Source organism: Babylonia areolata, chromosome 4 (assembly GCF_041734735.1).
Source record: "Babylonia areolata isolate BAREFJ2019XMU chromosome 4, ASM4173473v1, whole genome shotgun sequence".
Classification (NCBI taxonomy): domain Eukaryota; kingdom Metazoa; phylum Mollusca; class Gastropoda; order Neogastropoda; family Buccinidae; genus Babylonia; species Babylonia areolata.
The window spans coordinates 50,824,743-50,843,853 of record NC_134879.1 but is presented as its reverse complement, the minus strand read 5'-3'; the positions used below and the strand labels follow the sequence as shown (position 1 = coordinate 50,843,853).

Sequence of the window (19,111 nt, the reverse complement as noted above, 5' to 3'; positions counted from 1 at the left end):
ATCCTGAATAAGCTACACAGAACACGTGGACAATACAGAACAAATACAGGGTTGCCTCGGTAGTTTATCCACTGGAAATTATACAAATAATGAGGCCAGGAAACGTTGGCTGCAAATCCCACATTCACTCACATGCATGTGCGATGGTGTCGTTCCAGTTTTAAGTGATGTACTGTTCACTCAGTACATCCATTAACTATCGTTTAATACAGTAAATCATCATTAGTTAGTTCTTTTTTACTGTCCCCTTATAATACCACTCGGTTCATAACATGGCTACACATGAGTGGGCTTTTACGTGTATGACCGTTTTTACCCCTGCCATGTAAGCAGCCATACTCTGTTTTCAGGAGGGAGAGAGTGTGGGGGTCTGCATGCCGGGTACGTACTTGTTTCCACAACCCACAGAATGCACATGGATTACAGGATCTTTAACATACATATTTGGTCTTCTACATGTGTATGCACACAGAGGGGGTTCAGGCACCAGTAGGTCTGCACATCTGTTGACCTGGGAGATCAGAAAAATCTCCACCCTTTACCCACCAGGTGCCATGACCAGGATTTGAACCCAGACCCTCACTTTGAAAGTCCAATGCTTTAACAACTCAGGTGTTGAACATACCTAGTGATATATGTTTTTTAAACACTGATTTTTATTTAGCTTTCTGTGAGTGATTATAATTTCTTATAACGAGTGTGAAATGGAGACTGATGGCGGGTGCATGGATATTTGATGCAGCTGAGATTGTGTGCTTCTGAATATATACAAATCAGCTGAATGACTTATGTATGTCTATATTTGTTCTGTATAGGATCTGACTGTGTGCCACCACACCAGGCATCTCCTGTTAAGGACAATAAATCATCTTGTGATTGTGATCTTGTGTGCTAGTGCCTGAAGCCAATTTACATGTAAACACATGCACAACATCCAATGTGTTGGAGATCCTATGATCCATGTTAGAGTTTGGAGGGCTATGGAAACAGGGACATGCCCAGCATACTCATCCCTGAAAAACAGAGCATGACTGCTTAAAAACAGCAGGGTAAAATTGGTCATACATGTAAAACTCCACTTGTACACATGAGCAAGTATGTGGGGGGTCATAGCCCACAAAGACAAAATAAACTGAATCCCTGGACCACTTCAGTGACAGCCAGATCAGAACAGCAGAAAACATGTAGCCTCAAGTTCAGAAGCTGTAACATAATAATAATAATGGTATTTATATAGCGCTGGATTTTGTGCAGAGACAAATCAAAGTGCTTTCGCACCAGTCATTCACACGCATGCATATCTCTAAAAACTGTAGAAACTAAAGACAAGGAAGGGCAGGCAAGGGAGGCTATTTGGGAAGAGGTGGGTTTTAAGGCCAGACTTGAAAGAGCTGAGTGTGGAGATTTGATGAAGCGAAAGAGGAAGTTCATTCCAATCGCAAGGTCCAGAAACAGAGAAAGAATGGCGGCCAACAGTCGAGTGTTTGAATCTGGGTATGCGTAAACAGAGTGGATCCAAAGCCGATCGTAGTGAGTGAGATGGAGTGTAGAGGTAACATGCCACACATGTCAACCGGGAGTCCAGTGCATGCAAGGATGAACACAAACACACCACAAATGTGAACTCTGCACTCCAAAATTCACAGGTGGAGGACACAAATCCTCTGAAGGAATAAAATGGGGACAGCGCCGGCCCAAAAAAGCCATGTCATCCTCTCACATTCATCCGTTGTCAGGTACACGTTTGCTGCTATGTTGTCAAAGAATCCATGCTCATCCTTAGATGAATAAGTTACTTTCAGGTTTCATGCTGACACCCACTTTGGTGATGTGACCATGGAGAGAGAGGAAAGGGAAGCTATTCACCTATGACACACTGACATCACCAGAATTGCAGCTGTGTTTGGCTTTCTTTTTTTTTCTTTTAATACAAAACATCTGGGATGTTGCACTCACAACTCACACGTGATGGTTTTATCAAACAAGCAATACAAAAAAGCTTTCCAGGGGAGGTGTGACTTACTTCAGGTACGCCTCCTCTGCCTTGTTGAGATCCTTCATGCGCCTGTAGATGAGGCCCATGTTGGTGTACACATTGCCCACATCCATGTTCAGCTGGCCAAACAGCGCTTCGTTGTATGCCTGTGGCATGTCCAAAACACACACACACACATCTATTTACCATTGCACTTGTGTCTTATTAACCTTAAGGTTTCATGACAATAATTCTATTCTATTCTGTTCTGTTCTATTCACACACACTCACCAAACTGATCAAATACACACACACACACACACACACACACACACACACACACAACCACACATACACAAAGAAGCACCTAACAGATCAAACACACACACACACACACACACATTCACACACGCACGCGTGTGTGCGCACACACCAATCTGATCAAATAGACACACACACAAAAAAAACAACTCACACATGCACACACACACATACACACACACTCACCAAACTGATGAAATAAACACACACACATACACACACACTAAACTGATCAAACACACACACACACATGTGCACACACCAAACTGATCAAATAAACACACACACACACAAAGAAAACCTCACACACACACACACACACTCACCAAACTGATCAAACACACACACACACACACACACACACCAAAAAAAGAACAAACACAAAAAAAACCCTGGTCAAATATCTAACATTTTTTTAACAGAAAGAACTGACCTCCAGGGCCTTGTTGATGAACTGCAGAGCCACGGGAAAGTTCTTCTGGTACATGTAGACCAGGGCTGTATTGGTGTAGCCGGCTGCCTCGTTCTTGTGGTCTTTCTTTTCGTTGTGGTATCCACAGGACTGCGTGAAATGTTCAATGCTCTGACGACAAACACATTCATTCTTTGTTTTTCATGTGATATCCACAGGACTGAGTGAAATGGTCAATGCTCTGACGACAGAGACACATTCATTCTTTGTTTTTTCATGTGATATCCACAGGACTGAGTGAAATGGTCAATGCTCTGACGACAGAGACACATTCATTCTTTGTTTTTCATGTGATATCCACAGGACTGAGTGAAATGGTCAATGCTCTGACGACAGAGACACATTCATTCTTTGTTTTTTCATGTGATATCCACAGGACTGCGTGAAATGTTCAATGCTGTGACGACAGAGACACATTCATTCTTTGTTTTTCATGTGATATCCACAGGACTGCGTGAAATGTTCAATGCTCTGACGACAGAGACACATTCATTTTTTTGTTTTTCATGTGATATCCACAGGACTGAGTGAAATGGTCAATGCTCTGACGACAGACACATTCATTCTTTGTTTTTCATGTGATATCCACAGGACTGAGTGAAATGTTCAATGCTCTGACGACAGAGACACATTCATTCTTTGTTTTTCATGTGATATCCACAGGACTGAGTGAAATGGTCAATGCTCTGATTACAGAGACACATTCAGTCTTTGTTTTTCATGTGATATCCACAGGACTGGGTGAAACGTTCAATGCTCTGATGACAGAAATAAACGTTGTCTTTGTTTTTCTTGTAGTATTCACTGGACAAGGTGAGATGGTGAGATGCTCTGACAACAAAGTCATTCGTTATTTTCTTGATGGGCGCAATAGCTGAGTGCATAAAACGCTGAACTTTCAAACTAAAGGTCCCAGGTTCAAATCTCAGTAATAGTACGTGGTGGGAAGAGGGTGGACAGCTCAACGTATGTGCAGACCTGCTAGTGCCTGAACTTCCTTTGTGTGTATATGCACGTACAAGATCAAATACATGCGTTAAAGATCCTGTAATCCATGTCAGCGTCTGGTGGGTTATGGAAACAAGAAGCTACCCACCTTGCGCACGACCAGTAAACAGAGTACGGCTGCCCACATGGCAGGGTAAATAAACAAAATGGTCAATGAGCGCTATAACACTTAATTTAACTTGGATCTGCTGATGCGAGTGATGGGATCGATATTTTCTCACTTCTTTTATCAGTTGTGTGTTTATCATTTTTTTCATTGCACTGTACCAAATGACGAGGACGTCATTTTTTGTCGGCAGGGGTGAATGTAATAGCATTTATTTTTGTGGCACTTTGAATGATTGTGTGGTTGAGACAGCTCATGTGTATTGTTGCCTGTGATGCTAGGGGAAGCAACTGCGTGTTTCTTATGAACATAATTTTACTGGAATCATTGTTCCTCTATGTCAGTGAGTACAGTTCTGGATAGCTCAGCTGATCCCGTCACAGCAATTGTAAGCAAGAGTGTGAGAATCAGCTGGACTGGACGGGTCCTAGTGTTTCAATGTTTGGCCTTTTTGTCACACTGATGAGGTGAGGATATCTATGGTATTAAAGTTAGGTCCCATTCTTCTTATCATTATTATTTATAGGTTTTTGGTTCTTCATTATTTGTCAAAACATTTTCTATTTATTCATGTTATGAATTGGATTACTTAATTTCACCATTTTAGAAAACTACTGGAAGGTGATCTGTTTCTGGGATTGTTTGGTTAAAGTTCATTTCTACCCAGTTGTCTTTGTCATTTCCATGGATCGATTCATTCAAATGATAAAGTGTTAGATTTGTGTTGTCAAAACATTTTCATGCTGTACATTACAAATATCGTTTATACAGTATTTATTGTATTGTTTTAGGAATACTTTTTGTATGTTTTATTAAATGGCGCTTTTGTACTTTCTGTGCAGAGGTTCGCGCTTTGACGCGCACTGTCATGTACCGTCAAGCATAGTACTTCAAGGCTGAAATATAGAACTTCTCTGAAACAACCCTCATGTGTGGTTTCCATTCCACTTTCCTCCGCCTCTTGTCCTTCCTTCCCCTCTTCTTGAAAACGCCGTCTCGAAGACAGAACCCCACCCACAACGACTACAACAGAATAAAGGGCCTTTCTCAAGGACACAACCCCATGCCAAACTGGGGCCTCAAACCCTGATTACCCCCGAAAACGGAGTATGGCTGCCTACATGGCAGGGTAAAAATGGTCATACACGTAAAAGCCCACTCGTATGCATATGAGTGAACGTGGGAGTTGCAGCCCACGAACACAGAAGAAGAAGAAGAACCCTGATCACTGGTGAACGCTGGATCAGAAATCCAATGCCTGACCAGTTCCGCCATGGTACCTTCCATCACTCTGTGTACTGTGTCAGAATTGATCGGTATCAGTATCAGTAGCTCAAGGAGGTGTCAGTGCGTTCGGTCAAATCCATACATGCTACACCACATCTGCCAAGCAGATGCCTGACCAGCAGCGTAACCCAACGCGCTTAGTCAGGCCTTGAAAAAATAAAATAAAATAATAATAATAATAAAATAAAATAACAAAAATAAAAAATAAATAAATAATAAATAAAATAAATAAATAAAAAATAATAGATAAATACATAAAAATACTACTAATAATAATAATGATATTTATAAGGCGCAAAATCTTGATGAAGTCAACTCCAAGCGCACAAAAAAAAGGAAAAAAAAAAAGACAACAATGACGATAAATAAACAAATAAATGTAAAACATGCAGACACACATTCACACATACACACACACACACATGCACAACAGATATGCAACAAACATGCAGTTTCACAGATATGAAAGCACAATCAAATACACATAAATGTACATGAGCCCCAACACACACACACATAAATGTACATGAGCCCCAACACACACACACACACACACACACACACACACACATTACCCTGCACCCCCCCATCCCTCCTCCACACACTCATTTCTAGGCTACGTATCGCAGTTTCCACGGCACACACACACCCACACCCACACACAAACACAAACACACACACACACAAAAAGAGATGAGATCAAGATTGATGTGGGCCATAAATCATGCTTCAAAACTTTCACACAGGCACCCTCCAACCCCCCCCCCCCCCCCCCCTCCCCCTCCCCTCCAAACAACCTGCACCACGAATGAGACTTACTTTGTCATAATCCATACAATTCATGCAGATAATGCCCAGTCCATTGTGTGTGTACGCTATCTGTTTCCTTATCTCTTCATCCTCTTTCTCCTCCAGAGCTCTGAGGAAACAAAAAACAAATCATAAAGCAACTTGTTCAGTTTACCTGGTCACAATCATGCTCACACACAAAGTTTGCACTCGTACATGCATGTAAACAAAATATTGAACATAGGTTTGTTTTTAAACAAGTTTTATGCTAAAAACATCAGAAAAATTCAAGGAAAAAAAAAGTTCAGTGCCAAAGAATTGAAAAAAAGAAAAGAAAAAAAGCTCTCCTTTTGCCAGGGAATTTTAAGGATTAAAAAAAAAATGTAGGGGTAATATTTTTATCTTTGATTCTAGTGCAAAAACTGTAAGAGATACAAAAGATTTTTTGTGAAGGAACATGAATGAGGATTCTGACTCATGTTATCAGTTGATGATATCAATCGTAACTCTTGCAGACATGTACCCAGTAAGTGAATAACTGTCCGGGAAAAGATAAGTGTGGGTTCAGTCAACATAAAAAGTTGATCAAAAACTCAGAAACTGAGCGGTCAAGCTTTGTGATGCCAAAGGGTCTCCCCCTACAGAGGACAGAGGTCACTGACGACACTCATCCACTTCAGGTCAAAACTGGGCTGACTGAAGGGTCTGCTGTGTATGCCAGCTTGTCCCCTCTACAAACAGGCCAGGCATCTGATCCAAGACAAAAATTGTGAAAAGATTAAAACTGATGTTTCCCATCTTTTGCACTTTCAACCCTGGATTTCTTATGGATAATTGGCTGTTGTCCATTCCGCCACAGTGTTCAGTAAAAGCAACAGCTCACTGATGTCCATGGTCATGCCCCCTTCCACGCCATCTGACTGGACTACGACCTCTACACCTTACACCATTCCTCTCCCTCCCCTTCCCCTCTTTCCACACTATGCCAACATACTCAGCCACTCAGCCTGTCACTGTCACTCACTCCAAAATGCTGTCTGCTTTAATAGATGGAATGAACTAGTGCTGAGTGCTCGGTCAGTTTCATCACAGTCATCACCACCTTCATGTTCTAACGAATCATCAGACAAGACAGATCCATCTCCCTCATTATACCTTTCCATAATGATTTGCACGGCCTGCAAATTTGTGTGAATCTGCTGACAAGGACCACTGTCTTTGCTGGACAAAGTTTCCTAAGTTTGTTTGTGTTTTTTTTGCATACAATGCAAGCCCCATTTTCACAGGTCTTCTACATGCTCCAGTTAGCAAACAATTATTGACAAGAAAAGGGACTTCCTCCTGATGAATACTTATTTAAATAATATTTTTTATGTAACAGATACGTCAAGCTAACTGTTGAGTCTTTTAGTATTCGATAAACCAAACTAGGATGGAGGAAAAAATGGAACAGATGCAGGATGTCAGCAGAGACTTTGTGGCACTGGTATGGGACGTCAGCTGATGTCTGTAGGCACAGAACAGGTTAAAACTCAGTGCTGATGAAATATCAAGATACGCAGTTTGTGCCATTTTCACAAAAGTCAAGTATCCATTTCCCCTGCTTTTTTATGTTCTTCCCTTTTTATAGCTGCCTTTCGTGCATCTCTTCACCCCTTCAATGACTCAGAGTGGAGCTGGAGTGTCAGTGGACTGACAACATTGCAGAGTGGACATCTGCAGAGACCCTTTGAGGCTTTGACGCACATCCAACAGAGCTGAAGAAATCTGTTGAACTTTTTCAGTGAGGTGCCCTAATGACTCTTAGCAAAGTGAAGGATGAAGATGAAGAATATATAAATATATGTAAAAAAAAGCGGAATATTCTAAAATACAGCAGTTAGGAAGCTTTGTATGACAGCAAGATCCAGTCACACTTCACATGGTCCACCCATATCAAAACAGCCAGAATTCTCCTCTTCCAGCTTCATGTGTGAAATACTGCGGATGACCTAGGCATTGCTCTGTCAGATGACAGAAATATACACAAAGAATATCTTAAGGCCAGACAAGCTAGTACAAAAACGTATGAAATAAACTTGAAGTTTATGGCTTTCTGTGACATGGTATGAAAAGATATTGGACTAAACATGTCTAAAAAGGTCATTTTGTGCAATTTGTCGTGACAGTTTCCATGGAAACGAATCCAAAATGGCCGACAAACAAAAAAATTAAAAGCTTAGAACTTCGGTACCTTTATAGATATATTATTTCTGTTTGTTTTATTTGATTTATTTGTATTTGTTCTTTATTATAGTGCAGTGGTATTTTGGAATTTGAATAAATACATTTATTATTATTTTTTTGTTGAAATGAGTATAAATTCCTTGACATCATTTTTTTTCAAATGAGTGTATATTCATTCTTTTACTAGTACTATACAAACCACTGCACTATAATAAAGATGAATACATAAAGAAAGAAAGTACTAAGTTTGAACATGCTATCTTTTAAAGTTTTTGAGCATTAGCATTTTGAAAAATGGTATTATGAGGACAAAACACAAAACTGAGAAAACAGGAAAAGAAAGAGATGTGCTTGTACTCACAAGAAATCACACATGTTGATGCTGTTTAAAGCTTTATTTAAGTGAATATAGTACCCAGGTGAAACGGACTATAAAGATTAGATGTTGAAGAAGCAAATTATGTGAAAAAACGAAAATCACCAAAAATCATGATTTTGGTCAAAATTTCATTACTGTGTCTGGCCTTAAGTCTGGAGTACCACTCATATACTGATAGGCACACAAGATAAGGAAATACAATTTTCTTTTATGGTCAGAATTTTTATGTGGTTTTGTACACATACTATGAAACAGGTTCAGTAACTGAGTGGAAAATATCTACATATAAATTTTTCTGGTTAAACACTTTCAGCAGAATTATTACATGAAAGTGAAATTTTCTAAATTAGATAACGTGTTCATTTTCCTTTAGGAAAAGTATAAGTCATCTATACCATCTTTCAGTGGCCTGCAAGCTTAATTTTGTTTTACTTAAAACCTTTTGCAATCCCTTGGCAAATATTCTTCACTGTTTTTGTGTTGTTGTTTTGTTGTTGTTGTTTTTGTGTGTGTGTGTGTGTGTGTGTGTTTTTAGTGCAGTACTGAAGGGGTTAAAGTCATGAAGTTTCAGTATCAAAGACATGTCAAAGTTTGCAAAATGATGCAGATTCACTAAACCACATTTGCTTCAAGAATAATAAATAATGGTTTGCTTACTTCTCAACCTTCAAAACAGGGCACATTTAACAATAACTATGAAACGGGGTTTGTACCAAAGTTTGTTTGTTGTTGTTGTTTTTTTGTCTGTGTACCTAAACACATTTAGTAAATGGTACTAAACTTAACTCCTTGAATAAATCACCACATGCTACAAACAGAAAAAGAGAACACTCTCTCATTAATAAAGGAAATACACAGATCTGAACACACACACACACACACACACACACACAAGCACACACACAAGCACTCTCTCTCTCTCTCTCTTTCAGTTACACACACACACACACACATATGCACATACACACACACACTCTATCTCTCTCTTTCAATTACACACACACACACACACACACACACACACACACACACAAAAGCACACACACACTCTCTTTCTCTCTCTCTTCAATCACACACACACACACACACACACACACACACACACACACACACACACACACAAGCACACACACACTCTCTTTCTCTCTCTCTTCAATCACACACACACACACACATTTCGATTTAAAAAGAGAGAGAGAGGGAGAGAGTAGAACACATTACTTTTCCATTTCTGCCATGTTACTTTCATGCAAATCCCGGGCCTCCTTGTATCTTTCCTGAGTGGCGTACGTGCAAGCAAGGTAGTATCTGGCATCTCTGAGATACTCTCTCCTCTTCTCCTCGCTGGACATCTTTCCCTCTGCATTTTCCTGAACAATAATGAAACCACCATACGATCACCGCAGAGGAAAAGATGGCAAACGAAATGACAACAAAAACAACAAAACACCAGCAATAACAAAAAAACAAAAAAAAAAAAAAGCAAACAACAAACAAACAAAAACAAAAATATTCCCTGCTTTGTCTTTCAACTGAAACGAAAACACCAGCAATAACAAAAAACAAAACAAAAAAAAAGTAAACAACAAACAAACAAAAACAGAAATATTCCCTGCTTTGTCTTTCAACTGAAACGATCGATTTTTCCAATCTCCCAGGTCAACATATGTGCAGACCTGCTTGCGCCTGAAACCCCTTCGTGTGTATACGCAAGAAGATCAAATACGCACGTTAAAGATCCTGCCATCCATGTGAGCGTTCGGTGGGATACGGAAACAAGACATACCCAGCGTGCACACTCCTGAAAACAGAGTATGGCTGCCTACATGGTGTGGTAAAAACGGTCATACACGTACACGCCCACTTGTGTACATACGAGTGAATGTGGGAGTTGCAGCCCACAAATGAAGAAGAAGAATATGGCCCATTTACCCACCAGGCGCGGTTACCGAGATTCAAACTCAGGACCCTCAGACTGAAAGTCCAACGCTTTAACCACTCCGCTATTGTGCCCATTGTTGAGCTATATGATGATAAGGATGGTTCTGGGACATCTGTACACGAAAGTCAAACTACACCTGTGTTTTAGCCGAAGAAGATTAACTCCGTACAGCCAGTCCTCTCTTCTCCTCTACACAGACACCTCGGATGTCCAGTGGGTGTCTCAATGACCCAACATTTAGCTTCCGTCGTCAGAATTGTGGTATTCTTTGTCAACATTCACCTCTTCAGTATAAGAGCCTTCCGCTTGCAATATTTTGATGGTGGTAATTGGGGTGAAACGCTGTTAACGTCGTCTCTTTCGCCGTTCGTATGGAGAGAGTTAATCTTCACTTTTCATTGTTTTCAGCAGTTAGTCTCTTCATGACTGCTCGGGCATCTGGGGTCACAGGTGCATACATCCAGAAGCAGGACTTTCATCTTGTGTCACATAGAATGTCAGCGCTGTTTTTTTTGGGGGGGGATTGCTTGTAGAAATGCAGTTCTCTGTTCAGTCCTAGTCTTCCTTGCATAACCCCCAAAAGACTCCTTCCTTCCATCCCTTTCCCAGAGCTGTTGATGCCTATGGTCAACAGCATCATGGTTTCTGCAGGAAACCTTGAGACCAGTGGGGTTTTTTTGTTTTGTTTTTGTGATGGTTTGTTGGTTTTTCTATGCAATGCTGTCCCCCTGCTGTTAGGTGGTGGTTGTTTTTTTCTGATGGTGTTGATTTATATCTTTCATTCTGATCCCTAAAGCCTGTGTGTCTTTGTCAGAGCCTCAACAATGTAACCATGGTTCTCATCAAGAAGCACCCCCTGGTTACCTGTCAGCATCATGTCTACTGCTGTCTGCTGTCTGGAACCTGGTGCCAGCATTGTCATCAAACTGACATGTGGAGCGTTGGCCTAGAGGTAACGCGTCCACCTAGGAATCGAGAGAATCTGAGCGCACTGGTTCGAATCTCATAGGCGCCAGTATTTTCTCCCCCCCTCCACTAGACCTTGAGTGGTTGTCTGGACGCTAGTCATTCAGATGAGACAATAACCAAAGTCCTGTGAGCAGCATGCACTTAGTGCAAGTAAAAGAACCCACCGCAACAAAAGGGTCGTCCCTGGCAAAATTCTGTAGAAAAATCCACTTCCATAGGAAAAACAAATAAAATTGCAGGCAGAAAAAAAAAAAAAAAAAGGGTGGTGCTCTCAATGTAGTGACGCACTCTCCCTGGGGAGAGGTGCCCAAATTTCACACAGAGAAATCTGTTGTGACAAAAAGAGTAATACAATACAATACAATACATAAACTGATGCTGCAACAGAACGGTTCCTCATCTCACACCGACACGCTTCCTGGCAACTGTGTCACCTACCATGTTCTCCTGACCCCCCCCCCCCCCCACAAAACCCCCACACTCCCCACTGATGTTTCCTGTTTCAAGGTGGCAGCATGCAGATGTGGGAACATGACTGGACCAGCCAGATGCTGCCATCCCACAGTTCATCAAAGTTGTTCAAGGTATCCAGGCAAAACACTTGGGCAGATGAAATGAAGAATGACTGCTGAGTCTATTAAAACGCCTAATGGAGAAAGTTTATTAAAACTATGGGTTGTAACATAATTCCAACTAACACAGTCCCTGAAGACAGACCTATGGTCTGAAACGTTGGACACCTTTCATCAAAAGCGAGTCTTATTTTACAACCCACAGTTTTTATAAACCTTCTCCACTTGGGCAGATGGGTTCAGGAGCTGTCAGTGACTGACATAATGTCAGAGTGCGTCACAGCTCGGGGGGAATCCTTTTTGAGAAAAGTATCAGTATCAGTAGCTCAAGGAGGTGTCACTGCGTGTGGACAAACCCATATACACTACACCAAATCTGCCAAGCAGTTGCCTGACCAGCAGCGTAACCCAACGCGCTTAATCAGGCCTTGAGAAAAAATTTAAAAAATTAAAAAAAAGAAGAAAATAAATAAATAAATAAATAAAATGAAATAAAATAAAATAACAATACCAAACAAAAAAATAAATAAATAAATAAACAAAATAAAAATAAATAAGTAAATGGATAAATAAATAATAGATAAATACATTTAAAAAAAAAATACTAATAATAATAATGATATTTATAAGGCGCAAAAACTTGATGAAGTCAACTGTAAGCATACACAAAAATAAATAAATAAATAAAAAATAAAAGAATAAAATGATTTGTGAATTACAAGTTTATAAACAGGAGATTCTAAAAACCTTCAGAACAGCTTTCAGGGCAACAGGTGACATGTAATATATTAAAAGATCTTAGAATTATTTATCCCTTTAACTTAGAGAGGCAACTAGTGTAATCCAAATATTTACAACTTCATCAAGTACATACCAGAATATGAATTTCTCTCTTAAGGAATTTCTCCTGTCCAGCTGAGAAATTCACAAGATCAAAGAAAGCTCTCCCATGTGCAACGGCCACTCTCATCTGCAAAAGAAAATAGAAAAAGAAAAGCCAACAGATTATTACTGATAATTATATCCTCATTCAAAATGCAAGATATTCACCACTACAATGAAACCTCCCCATAATCAGTTATTTCTCTGGCAGAAACATATAGGAAATTTTAGAGTGTCAGCGAATCGATTGCGATCGCGCCTTAATTTTAGCACGACTGCCCAATCGAGCTACATAATTATGTGACCTGGTTGGAGACATAATTTGACAAAAAAGAAGAACGCCAGAGAATCGACAGACAGGCAGAAAATATGAAAAAACTTAGCCGTATGAAGAGCACAGGAACAGGCTAGCTAGCGGGACAAAGGGGAGGTTACCTACTTCTGGGAGGTTATCGGCTGTAGCACTTTCGATTTCTCCGCATAGGCGGATAGTACTTTGCACAGGACAGGAATGTCAGACCCCTGCCAGAGTCTGTGAGACCCCTGCTGGAGCCTGCACTAGTTGGGTCACGGTTAAGTATGTGTAATTAAACCATGGTTACAACTAGCAACAGGCTCAGGCTGTCCCTTCCAAACCCGCTTGGATGTGGAGGGAAAGAGACACTTTTTCTTCTTTTTTATTTGTTGGTGAATTTCATCAGCAGAAACTAAACAGATTAAAAGGAAATTTTCTTCCTAAAATTACGTTTAAGTAACATACTTACCGTGACCCACTAGTGCAGACTCTGGCACGGGTCTGACATTCCTGTCCTGTGCAAACATATGTTTATTACTCTTGTTTAATCAAGTTATCCGCGTGTGTGGGGTGGGTGGGGGCGAGGCGGGGGTGCGGTGCGGGTGTGTGCTAATTATCTGGTTGTGGTTTTCCGCAATTCATCTTTATTCTTATCTTAGCTGTCTATTATAATCAATGTGCAGTATAGTAGGCTATGTTTATAATTATATTCAAATAATGTTTCTTAATTCTTTCTGTTTTTACATTAAGAATACTAGTTATTACCTGCAGTGTGTGGATGTATGTATGAAACGATGTATGTGATATGTTTTTACATTTGTATCTTCGTAATATTTGTAGGGGCTGTTGTTGGCTTTTACAGTTATGGTCCCCATGTTGTTTACTTGTCTATGTTGTGATAATGCACCTGACCAAATTTCTCCAGTTGGAGATAATAAAGTTATTCTTATCTTATCTTATCTTACTATCCGCCTATGCAGAGAAAACGAAAGTAGCTATGGCCGATAACCTCCCGGAAGTAGGTAACCTCCCCTGTGCCCCCCTGATTAGCGTCCTCTTTTTCCGGCAGCCATCTCGACTCCTGTTCCTGTGCTCTTCATACAGCTAAGTTTTTTCGTATTTCTATCTATCGATTCTTTGTTTTTTGTCCAATTATGTCTTCAGCCAGGTCTTTTTTTTTAACTCCAAAAGACTGACCATGATGCCAGGAGAACGTTCTCCGTCCAGAGCGCCCTCTTCCATGGCCAGGTAGCAGTCGACAATGGCACGATCCACTGCAGTCAGCAGTCGGCTGCACACCTGTTTGGAGACATTTCATTTCTGATATAATCTCATGTCCAACGTGTTTGTTGCATATCTGTTGTGTGTGTGTGTGTGTGTGTGTGTGTGTGTGTATGTGTGTGTGTATGCACGCATGTGCACATGTGCCTGTATGTTTGTTTACATTTATTTGGTAAATTGTTTAATTTATCTATCATTACTATCTTTTTATTTTCTATTTTTCTCATTCTTTTCTTTTCACACGTTTTATTTTATTTCATTATCTATCTGCTTACTTTTTCATTTTATCTGTTTATTTATTCATTTATCTATATGTTTAATTATTAGCTCATTAATTTCAAGATGTATCCATTCATTTCTTTATGTACTTTTTTCCCCCCTCAAGGCCTGACGAAGCGCGTTGGGTTACGCTGCTGGTCAGGTATTTGCTTAGCAGATGTGGTGGAGCATGTATGGATCTGTCTGAACGCAGTGACGCCTCCTTGAGTAACTGAACTAACTGAAGTAAGCAACAGGGTCTTAATGCATGCATGCAAGGAGAGGAAAAAAAAAAGTATCATTGCAATGAGTTTCATACAATACGATAGTTGACATTTGTACTTGCTGTTAACGAATTAGGGTCCGATCAACAAATATTTTGCATTTTTTTTGTATTTTGTATTTCTTTTTATCACAACAGATTTCTCTGTGTGAAATTCGGGCTGCTCTCCCCAGGGAGAGTGTGTCGCTATACTACAGCGCCACCCATTTTTTTATTATTTTTTCTGCATGCAGTTGTATTTGTTTTTCCTACTGATGTGGATTTTTCTACAGAATTTTGCCAGGAACAACCCTTTTCTTGCCGTGGGTTCTTTTATGTGCGCTAAGTGCATGCTGCACACGGGACCTCGGTTTATCGTCTCATCCGAATGACTAGCGTCCAGACCACCACTCAAGGTCTAGTGGAGGGGGAGAAAATATCAGAGGCTGAGCCGTGATTCGAACCAGCGTGCTCAGATTCTCTCGCTTCCTAGGCGGATGCGTTACCTCTAGGCCATCACTCCATATGTTAAACACCTTCCAAGAACATGTCTTTAAAAGTAAATCAATGAAGTGAAACATGAAATGTTTCATTGTACAACCTCGCTCCACTTCATGCCTGTCCACCTCCACAGTTCAAGCAGTTCAAGGTCTTGAGCGCTGCAACAAGGCAAAAAGTATCTGTTGTTGTTGGCTGCTTTGGTGTTTGTGTGTGTGTGTGTGTGTGTGTGTGTGTGTGTGTGTGTGCGCGCGCGCGCGTATGTGTGTTTCATTTTACTACTTTGTGTGTGTGTGTGTGTGTGTGTGTGTTGAAATATCCATATATATTTGATGTACTGCTTTGGGCTTTGGTAGGATAAGCTCTCTATAAATCACTATTATCATTATCATCATCTTTTGTTGTTGTTTATATATATATATATATAGAGAGAGAGAGAGAGAGAGAGAGATAATCTTCATATATAAATATATACTGTACTTGGGATAAACATTCTATAAATCACCAGTTATCATTATTAACATCATCATTCTTATCATGACACCATCATCATCATCATCATCACTATTACCAGTATTGTCTGATAATAATCAACATTAACAGTAAAACAATTCTCTGCACTGACAGACATAGTAGCTGAGTGATTAAAGCATTGGACTTGGGCACAACAGCCGAGTACTCAAAGCATTGGACTTTCAATCTGAGGGTCCTGGGTCTGAATCTCGGTAATGGCACCTGATGGGTACAGGGTGGAGATTTTTCTGATCTCCCAGGGTCAACATATGTGTAGACTTGCTAGTGCCTGAACCCCCCTTCATGTGTAAACGCACGCAGAAGATGAACTACCCACATTAAAGATCCTACAATCCATGTCAGCATTTGGTGGTTTATGGAAACAAGAATATACCCAGCATGCAAACCCCCAAGAAAGGAGTATGGCTGCCTACATCACAGGGTAATAAACGAACAGTCATACACATAAACAATTTACATGTCTGTCTGAGTGTGAATGTGTGCATGTCTGAAATCTGACTGAATGACACTGGAAATGAATGATGTGTACCCAATGACAGTTGTCAGTCGGCTCTACTTAGGTAGGCAGCCTGTTGTGCAAATGACTCCCTTGTTTGAAAAACGCTTGGAGCTTGGTTTCCGAGCGAGGAAAGGCACTATATAAGTATCCATGTTATTCAGCACTGGAATTTCAATCCTTGGGTACATGGTTTGATTCCCAGCTGTATCTGGTGGGTAAAAGGTGGGAGATTTTTCTGATCTCCCAGGTCCACAGATATGCAGACCTGCTAGTGCCTGAATGCTCATCATGAGCACACACACACACGCAGAACATCAAATGTACACTTTTGCTCTTTCACTGCTGAGTTCCCGTGTGAAGAACACTCTCCAGCACAATTTTTTTTTTAGAAACGCGATACTCTGTCACAGACTTTGGTTCGTGTCAAAACAACACACAGGACTTGTTCAATTCAAAGTCAGTCAGGGGGCAAAGTTTGTTCTATTGGAAAATATTAGCTTATCATCATTGTTGTCTTATTTATTTATTTATTATTATTATCATTACTACTACTACTACTACTACTACTACTACCTTTTTTATATTATAATTATTATTTATTTATTTATTTATCTATTTATGTACGCTTATCTATTATTCATTCACCTTTTTTTTTTCTCAAGGCCTGACTAAGCACTTTGGGTTACGCTGCTGGTCAGGCATCTGCTTGGCAGATGTGGTGTAGCGTATATGGATTTGTCCGAACGCAGTGACGCCTCCTTGAGCTACTGAAACTGAAACTCTATTGGAAAAATGGCTGCAGCTGTAAAGTTTTGTTACAATGTGAAAAATAGTCTTATCAACATGACCCCTCGATGTTGAAAAAAAGTCACGTGTCTAGTCAGTGATCCATGTCAGTGATCAGTGGGATATATATGGCAAACAAACATACTCAGCATGCATAACCCCAGTAACAGAGTATTGCTGCCTAGAAGGTGTGGGTGTAAAACAGCCATACAAGTATAAAAAATAAAAAAAATTGATAAAAAAAAAGAAACACTTACAGATTCAAGTGAGGAATGTGGAAAGTAAATCCCACAAATGTGTGACAAAAAACCCCAGAAAAGGTAAGAAGTAAAACCCACAAATGTCTGATAAGAAAAAGAGTGGGAAGTATGACCCACAAATGTGAAAAAAAAAAAAAAAAAAAAAAAAAAAAATAGCAGGCATAACCCATGAATTTGTGACCAAAAAGAAATAAAATGGAAAATACTGTGTGACAAAAAACAACAACAACAACAACAACAACAACAACAACACACACACACACACACACACACACACACACACACACACACACAAAGTAGGAATCACAGACAAAAAAAACAACAAAAAAAGGGGTGGGGGGTGGAGGAATTACAACCCACAAATGTATGCCCCCCCACCTCCGAAAACAGAGTATGGCTGCCTACATGGCAGGGTAAAAACGGTCATTCACATAAAAACCCACTCGTGTACATACAAGTGAACGTGGGAGTTGCAGCCCACAAACAAAGAAGAAGAAGAATAAGAAGAAGCATGCACCCCCACCAAGCCCACTCTCCCCAGCCCCCCCCCCCCCCCTCCCTGCCCCCTCCTGCCCCCCACCTCATCCCCCCCACTCCCCTCACGCACAAAAAAACCCACGTACTCGTTCATGATCCTGAAGACGGCCAGGTCAGTAAGCGTGTTAATGACGGCTGCCTTGTCCTCCTCCTTCCTCTGCAGCCACACCAGCTCCATCACGGCATGTTCGATCGGCTTCTCCGATAGCTTCTTGTACTGCGTCCACGGCTTCAGTTGCTGCACAACCACACTTTTTTTTTTTTTTTTTTTTTTGCTGCCCCATCATCTGCACCGTGTTAGTGGCATTACTCCCATGCCGCTCATTTTGATTCCCCCGTACACGGCCACAACCGGGTTCGTCCGTCACAGTTCCAGCGTCGGCAGTCCGCAGGGAACCATCGATGTTAGGTCACCAGGAGGCAACACACCAGAGGAGACCCTGCACTGCTGCTGAGTCACTTCGATGGTGTTCAGTGATGGCTGTTCTGATTTAACGTACTTACGACACCACCTACTAAGCCCCCAACTAACGACAGTAATGACCTAGTCGCGGAACCAGACTGAGTGAGCGTCCCTCCCAGAGTGGAGACCGCCACCACATCCCTCAAACAACAGCCCTCCATGAAACTGCCGACACTGAAGACATTGACAGGACTCACCCCAAGCACAGAAGTGGAGGGGTATCAAAACTGAGGTCATCATGAGAGCAGAGCATGAAAGGCCACAGACTTTGAGACTGTTTTGTTTATATTGATGATGATGGATGAGGAGGATGACGATGTTGTTATGGAGGTCCATTTTGGTTTGGGACTGCGTGACAAGGCTGTACTCTACGCCGAGAGATACAGACACTTGCAGTGTTGGTCAAGTAATTAGAGCAACACACCCAAAGACGCATCCTTGAAGTGGATGACACTCGACTGTGTGGTCCCAGTCTCCCCATTTAAGCCCACAGCACACTCAACTCTGGGT

General features: G+C 40.8%; 1 protein-coding gene across 1 annotated transcript in view; it reads right to left on the bottom strand.

Moving 5' to 3' along the window:
* The window catches only part of LOC143281281 (uncharacterized), a 57,371-nt gene that overhangs the window by 12,565 nt on the left and 25,695 nt on the right, over window positions 1-19,111 (bottom strand). Inside the window, exons 15-22 of the mRNA XM_076586412.1 lie at window positions 18,225-18,376; window positions 15,626-15,683; window positions 14,421-14,522; window positions 12,921-13,016; window positions 9,785-9,933; window positions 5,989-6,088; window positions 2,730-2,879; window positions 2,024-2,142 (exon numbers count right to left, since the gene is read on the bottom strand). Coding sequence (XP_076442527.1) covers window positions 2,024-2,142; window positions 2,730-2,879; window positions 5,989-6,088; window positions 9,785-9,933; window positions 12,921-13,016; window positions 14,421-14,522; window positions 15,626-15,683; window positions 18,225-18,376 — 926 coding nt within the window. The remainder of the gene's footprint in view (window positions 1-2,023; window positions 2,143-2,729; window positions 2,880-5,988; window positions 6,089-9,784; window positions 9,934-12,920; window positions 13,017-14,420; window positions 14,523-15,625; window positions 15,684-18,224; window positions 18,377-19,111) is intronic.